The 7555-nt window shown below is 36.8% G+C and overlaps 1 protein-coding gene across 1 annotated transcript; it reads right to left on the bottom strand.

Annotated features, from left to right (window-relative positions):
- Positions 1-798: 798 nt before the first annotated feature.
- On the bottom strand, positions 799-2173 carry LOC129253273 (uncharacterized). Its single transcript, XM_054891576.1, has one exon. The coding sequence runs from the start codon at positions 1971-1973 to the stop codon at positions 1395-1397; it is 579 nt and encodes a 192-aa protein (XP_054747551.1). The 5' UTR covers positions 1974-2173; the 3' UTR covers positions 799-1394.
- Between the last annotated feature and the right edge of the window lie 5382 nt (positions 2174-7555).

Genomic DNA, 7555 nt, shown 5'->3' on the forward strand with positions numbered 1-7555 from the left:
CGGCATAGAACCTCAATTATGCCTCAGCGTCATCAAAAATTTGGACCATCGGATGGAAGTGTGGCCGAGGCCATTTGGCCGATATTTTGTTTCATACGTAATTATTATCATAATAAAGAGAAATGACAATAATTTCCTAAAAAAATTGTATTTCATTCAAAATCAACACCGGCCTTTGAAAACCCCCTTTATATACAATATATAATTGGCGCGTGCATCCTTTTTGCGTGTTTGGCCGGGCTCCTCCTCCTATTTGTGGCGTGCGTCTTGATATTGTACCGCAAATGGAGGGACCTACAGTTTCAAGCCGACTCCGAACGGCAAATATTTTTATGAGGAGCTTTTTCATGGCAGAAATACACTTGGAGGTTTGCCATTGCCTGCCGAGTGGCGACCGCTATTAGAAAAATGTTTTTCTTAAGTTTGGTGTTTCACCGAATTCCGAACGCTAGTCACGCACCAACCCATTTGGCTACGGTGGGCGCAAAATTAATTCAGCAAAATTAATCAGCTACCAACACCATTACTTGAGCCTCGTTTCAGCTGATAATGTCTTGAATTATTGTAGTATATTTTTTTAAATTCATTACAATTTTCTTAAATATAAAATTAAATTTTTAATTCACTGAATTATTTTTTATTGCGCACTAATCGCAAATTAGCTTGCTCTTCTACTAAAGATATTGTTCAAGTAAATAAAAGAATTATTTCTCATATACAAACAATTCAGCTACATATATTAATATTCACCAAATTCATTTTATTACTTTCAACCATAAAAAGTAACAATATTCCATATATTTAAATTTTTTACCCCACTTTCATTATTTCCTATTATCTTTTTTCATTCCTGGAAAACGCCACCAGCAGAAACTCATAATTGTTATCGAACTCAAATTTCATGGCCCGCTACAGTTTCAATCAATTTATTCATTAGCCAGAAACTATGCTCAGATTTTTTCAATTCAATTTATTGCCTCGCTATCTTATCGGCAATAACAGTCAAAAAAAAATATGGAAACTTATCAATGCTATTTTTACTTAATTAAATTTGTTTATTTTTACCCAACCAGTTTTGCTGGCACAACACTGTTTTCACCGGGTATTGCAAAACTTGTTTATCGAATATCGCAAACAATCACACAAAATAAACAAACATGTGTATGTATATGTACATATTTATGCATGTATGTGTGCATAGGAAAGAAATGTTTTGCACAACACCATCAGATGAATCATGCGATGGTAGGCGGCAGCACTCGCTTCTCAGCACAGCCTCCATTTATAACAACACATACGAGTACATACATATAAAATACACATTGTTCAGATATTCGGCCAAAATATTTAATTTTTTTTTATGTGTCTTTTTTAACCCTCAATTAGCGTACATCTCAATAAAAGCCCTCACAATGCATATACATTCGCCATTTCTCCCACGCAGCACAGCCCACAATATGAATACTGTCATGCCCGCCACTCGTCCAGGTGCTGACATACCCTTTGCCCGGTTCACAGTTCATCAACTGCGGTGCATTATTCTCTTGCTGGCAAATATAAAATTTATTCGGATCCACTGCCGTCCATGTTTGTTGTAAGGATTCCTCGTCACTGCACACCTGCGCCGTGGCGTTGCTGCCTGCTACGTCGCTGCGAGTACTGTTGTCGATGCAGGCTGGCCACTCATTGTACGGTATGCAGCCATAGTAGCCGTGTCCCTTGAAAAAACCACGTCCCATCGGACAACGCAATTTGCGCGCTGTGCTATTCACTTCATCACAAATGTAGAATATGTTGGGATCCACATCGCCCCACATGTGGGAATGCGTCGAGCTGTTGCAGTATTGTGCATTCAAGTTGGCTGCATCCTGACCTATGGAAATGACAGCAACGCTGGTGCTGACGCTAGCGCCGGCCTTCATGGAAATCAGTGCAATCGCCGCGAGCAATTTTGCCACCATCCGCGATTTCATTTTATTATTTTCTTACTTATATTTATTTACTCGCGTTTTCTCTCGCTTGCCTTTCGCTTTCGTTGCACACACGCACACACACAAGTTCTCAGTTGCTTATAACTTTATTTATAGAGTCGCATTTCCTTCATAAACAGGTTAATAAATTTATTGCCATGTACGCGTGCTATCAGATATTGACTGATTGATATCTGTCACTGTCATTTACTTTTATGGGAATTATAGCACATTTTCGAACATGACGCGCGTGTTTTAGTAGCGCTCGCAATGGCAACGTTCGCATCACCGTCACTGTTAATATGCCGAGCAGTGCTTGTCAGGGCACAAATTGGCAGCAGGGAAGCAACAGTGACTGGCGACAACAGCTGAGCAAAATCAGTGTTTTACTCATAAAAATAGCACAGCGTGTGTGTAGGGTTATTCGATAGGGACATAACAAGCTTTATATTCAAACACAATTGCCCCCTTAAATGATTTTTATTATGTGGCGATGCCTCATTCGAGGTTTCCTTTTGTTTAACGTGATGTACAGGAGCACGTGACAGTGGGGAGTTATAAAAAACTTGTCATAAACACCGTGTGTCGCTCTTAAATTCATTTTTTTTCTTTGTTTTTTTGGAAATTCTCCGAATTGCATTTCAAGTTTGCGCTGCTTCTAACAAAAAAGTTAAAAGTACCTACATTCTCTGAAATGAGTACAAAAATGTTATGTTTTGAACGCTTTCAAGGCTTTCAATGTTCACTTTTTTGTAAACAAACATCAAACAAGAAATCTGAAAATAACTAAACTATTTGACAGCCGCCGTGGCCGAATAGGTTGGTGCGTGACTACCATTCGGACATCAGAGAGTGAACGTCGGTTCGAATCTCGGTGAAAGAGCAAAAAATTAAGAAAAAGTTTTTTCTAATAGCGGTCGCACCTTGGCAGGCAATGGCAAACCTCCGAGTGTATTTCTGCCATGAAAAAGCTCCTCCAAAAAATATCTGCCGTTCAGAGTCGGCTTGAAACTGTAGGTCCCTCCATTTTTGGAACAACATCAAGACGCACGCCACAAATAGGAGGAGGAGCTCGGCCAAACACTCAAAAAGGGTGTACGCGCCAATCATATATATACCTATATATGTAAGTGTATATATGTTTGGCACTATGCGCTATATAATCGGCGGTTAAGCAAACTACAATACAAAAATAAATAAATAGCTAAACTTATATCCCATATGCAAGTAGATTCAATCACGAGATACTTGTATATATAGATCGAGGATGTTGTATTAGAAGGTTTGGCCATCCGTTCCAAAATTGTGAGAATAACTTCGGCTTTCATGTCATAGCGGATTTGGCAGCAAAATTCCGCCGGCTCATTTCATACGAATTCTTACACTCTTCCAATCAATCGTTGTTCAGCCGGCAACGAAGTAACTTCAGCAATGGCTGGGTTGATTTTCTCTTTATCGTAAACAAGCCGCTGTCAGATCTTCTATTGCGTCAGCAAATTAATGATTCCTTCAAAGTTGCGAAGAGCAGTCTGATGCTTGCCACACCTTCTGAATTCTCTCAACAATGCCTATAAAGAGTGATCAGATTGGAGGTACTTTTGCCAATAGTTTTTTTGACAGATCATGGGAGACTACTGTTAAACTAAATTCATAATTTTTTTCAGTACTCATTGAAATTTCAATAGGGAAAGACTTACGCCTCAACAACGTTTACAAATCGTACAATTGTATTATGAAAATCGACGCTCTGTGAAAAGTGTTCATCGCGCGCTAAGGCCAAGTTAAGGTGTTCAGCGATGAGGCCCATTTTTGGCTTAGTGGCTACGTCAGCAAGTAAAATTTCTGTATGTGGAATGAGAGCAGCATGAAGAGCAACACGAAACCATTAAAGAGAGCCATTACATCCATTAAAAACCACCGTTTGGTACGGCTTATATTTTATATTTCTTCACAGACGAGATTGGCGCCAATACATATAACAGTGAAAAGCGAACGCTATCACGCCATGATAAACAATTTTTTGATGCCGTAAATTGAATTCCGTGCCCTCCACAACATTTGGTTCCCAAAAGATGACTATTACGGTTACTTGCCCTACAGTCCTTGAAACCATGGATTTTCTGCACCGTGGTTTCGGTGAGCATTTTATCTCTCGTCTCGAGATGTGATATCCCACCTTTGGACTTTGATTTGTGGGAGTACGTAAGGTCTAAATGCTTCGTGAATAACCCAGCTTCGATTGAGGCATTGGAGGCCAACATAACTAAAGTTATTCACGTTATTCCGACCGAAGTCTTCCAGCGAAAATTGAAAGGGATTATCTTTAAAAAATAAATGTCTTGAATGGTTCTACACAAAAACAATAAAGATTGCCCAATCAATTTGAATTTTTGTTGTTTTATTTCAATTTAAAATTCGATATCTCGAAATTGATCACCCTTTACTATAAATCATACATGAAGAACATTGAGGCCGATTCTGGGCTAGAGTAACGAAGTAAGAAATTTAAAAGTGTAGTGCGGATAAGCAGAAAAGAGAAAAAGAGACATTATTAGCATAAATTATGAACGCAGTTTAGTAAAAAAATATACAATATATAAGTACGTTATTTTTATAATAAAATTTTAATTATCATTTTTTTAATGTCATTTAACTTCTCAGACTGGCGGTATAAAAAAATATTTCACTCAAGGTTCACTGCACATTAATTAGAACCATTATGAAGCCAAAAGCTTGTTGATCATAATTTTGTAGCAGCACGAACACAGGCATCTAGGAAAGTTGAGAGAATGAGAGAGAGAGAGAGAGAGAAAGAGAAAGAGAGAGAAAGAATATATATCTCAATAAATTCAAAACATTAGCAGAGAATACAAATAGACAAAATTTACAAAAAAGAAAACAGCAGCTGAGCGTGTTGAAGCTTAAATTATGCCAATGAACAATTGTTTTTGTACTCTAGCTTTAAAGTATAACTTACGTGTAGGTGTGTAAGTATATATGTATGTAGTAATAAATTAGTCATCGAACTTTGAAATTATTTTTATACAAACGATATATGTAAACATGTTTCGAAGTCGCACCACTCAATTTAGTTCCCCATTTTCCCATCATATAATACCCACAAGAACATGCATACCAGAGAACTGCACCGGTTGAGTGTAAAACATTCATACGCTTCGCTTGAACAAAAAAACAGGCCTTTGCGTTCAAACGATCGAACTTGTTCAAATGAGTTATTGTCATTGTTTATTTCAGCTCAATCAAAACATGTGCTGCGTTTTAGCTCTCCGATGTTATCACCAATCGTCTTCATCGCAGCCGTTTCGGGTATTTGCTCGTTCGGCTGTACATTCATTTTTTTGAGCAAGAATAAAAGGGCTATAGAGCTAAATGAGCCGGTTTGAACACGTAGATCCCGCATGAGTTTTTGCATGTAACGATAGCAAAGTGGCAAAATTTTAAAGCAAAAACACTATATTTTCATATTTGTTTTTTTCTTTCTTAAAACTTATAATAATCGTTTGACATTATTTTACAACGGCTGAAACCAACTAATCCTTTCAAATACGAAAAGCAATTTACAGCGTTCATTGTACGCCAACGCTCGTTTGCTCGAACATGTGCTTTTTACACTAATGACAATTACTTCTTTGAAAGAGTTTGATCGTTTGAACGCAAAGGCCGATGCTAATTAAATTCAATGCTGCTTTTTGTTCAATGATTAGATTTGAGCCGAAGACATTAGATCAAACGTGTTGACTGAGCTGGACTACGCGTTCGCCTGCATGAGCTGACTGCACTTGACCAAATATTTTGGTTCAATTGACTGAATGTGAGCAAGAAATTTAGCGTATGAACTACTCAAGAAAACAGTGAGCCATGCAGGTCTGTGATGCATACATAATTAAATACAAATTTGCATATTCTCAATAACACTAACATACAGATTACGTGTACTATCCAAATAATCTCCCTAAGCTTAAGGATGTGCTTCTTTCTCACTCCCTTGTGGACTTAATATTTACTAATACACCACATACATACATAGTTATATACATATTTATATAAGTTATACTAGTCCATCACTAAATATATATAAGGTATAATTCTCTCTCTCCTTTTCCTCTATGTTATATCTTTTTTCTCTCTCGCCGAACGAAAATGCCCAAAACGTTGCATGGCCTTGAAATTTTACTTGCCATTCTCGATCGTCCATCGACGCCTAAGAAGTTTCATTTCAAATGTTTTAAACAGTAAAACATTTCACGAATTTAATTAGAAGATGACCCAATTTTTATAAAACAAGTTGCCACAACTAAGTTTGGATTTAACACCGTTGTTTGTTTTTCGTAATTTCCGCGGTTTTATGTTACATATTTTAAATCGGTAAATTGAAATTACGCGCGTTGACAAATGATACGTAATACAGTATGTACAGCGTCCGATTGTTTTTACGCGGGTACCCACCGGCGACGGACCGACACCACGGTGCTCAAAAGCACAACGGAGCAAAACAATGCGTTGATCAGTGCCCCAAAAATGCAAAAAGCTCTTAAAGTACCAATTGGTAGTGTGGAATGGACACACTAACCACCTTACCATGAGCCTAAATCAAAACAAGAGACTAAAGAGTGGTGTGAACGGCTCCGAAACGCGTTCGTGCCCAGAAAACGGCTAGGAAGGTGTTAACATCAGTTTTTTGAGATGCGAAAGGATTTTTTTTTTGTAAATAAATTCTGAATGTTATTGCAACTTTTTAGAGCAGCTGAAGGAAAAAACACGTGAAAACAGATCCTGTTTACAACATGAAAAAGTTCTTTTTCAATGGCTAAAATCCATGAATTAAAGTTCGAATTGTTTGAGCATCTAATACAATATATTCACCAGATTTGGCCCCTGGCGACTTCCATCTGTTTCCAGACCTAAAAAAATTCATGCATGGAAAGCGTTTTTCACTAAACGATGCGGTGATAAAAGCTGTAGAAGTGTATTTTGCAGCCCTTCCAGATTCTCACTTCAGGAATGGGCAAGCAGTTTTATAGATCAATGAAATTTAAAAATAAAGTAGAAATTTCAAGTAAATCAAAAATCACACTGATTTTAAAGAACTTTTTTCGGACACAGTTTTTTGCACTTTCTCAACTCAAACAGAAACAGAATCTTAAATAGAAAAAACTTTCAAAATGAACAGGATTTTTGAACTTACACTTCATTATACCAAAATTTACTGATCTATATTATAAAATTGTATACTCGAGATTTATCTAAAAATTCTCAGTAAAAATTGATGAAAATGTACCGAATTTCTACAAATTTTATGCAGTGATTGAAACTTTCTTTAATATAATTATTGTTGTAGTATGAATTATATTTGTAATTTAATTACAAAATAAATAAATAAATAGTCAAAACTTATCAATATGTGGTGTACACTTTATTTTGACGCTGACGGTATTTCACGAATTCCTCTCCGAAACGAATATAAAATAAATAACGAATTTATTCAAATGCAATGGACATTTTCTTTGTTTCACTGACGTACTTCGAATTTAGAGCTCTGTTAGTCAAGACTTATAATTTTACAT

This window comes from Anastrepha obliqua, chromosome 1, assembly GCF_027943255.1.
Source record: "Anastrepha obliqua isolate idAnaObli1 chromosome 1, idAnaObli1_1.0, whole genome shotgun sequence".
In the NCBI taxonomy this organism is placed as follows: domain Eukaryota; kingdom Metazoa; phylum Arthropoda; class Insecta; order Diptera; family Tephritidae; genus Anastrepha; species Anastrepha obliqua.

Bases quoted from the DNA above. Each gene is read 5' to 3' on its own strand.
- LOC129253273 (XM_054891576.1), bottom strand. From the start codon at position 1,973: ATGAAATCGCGGATGGTGGCAAAATTGCTCGCGGCGATTGCACTGATT.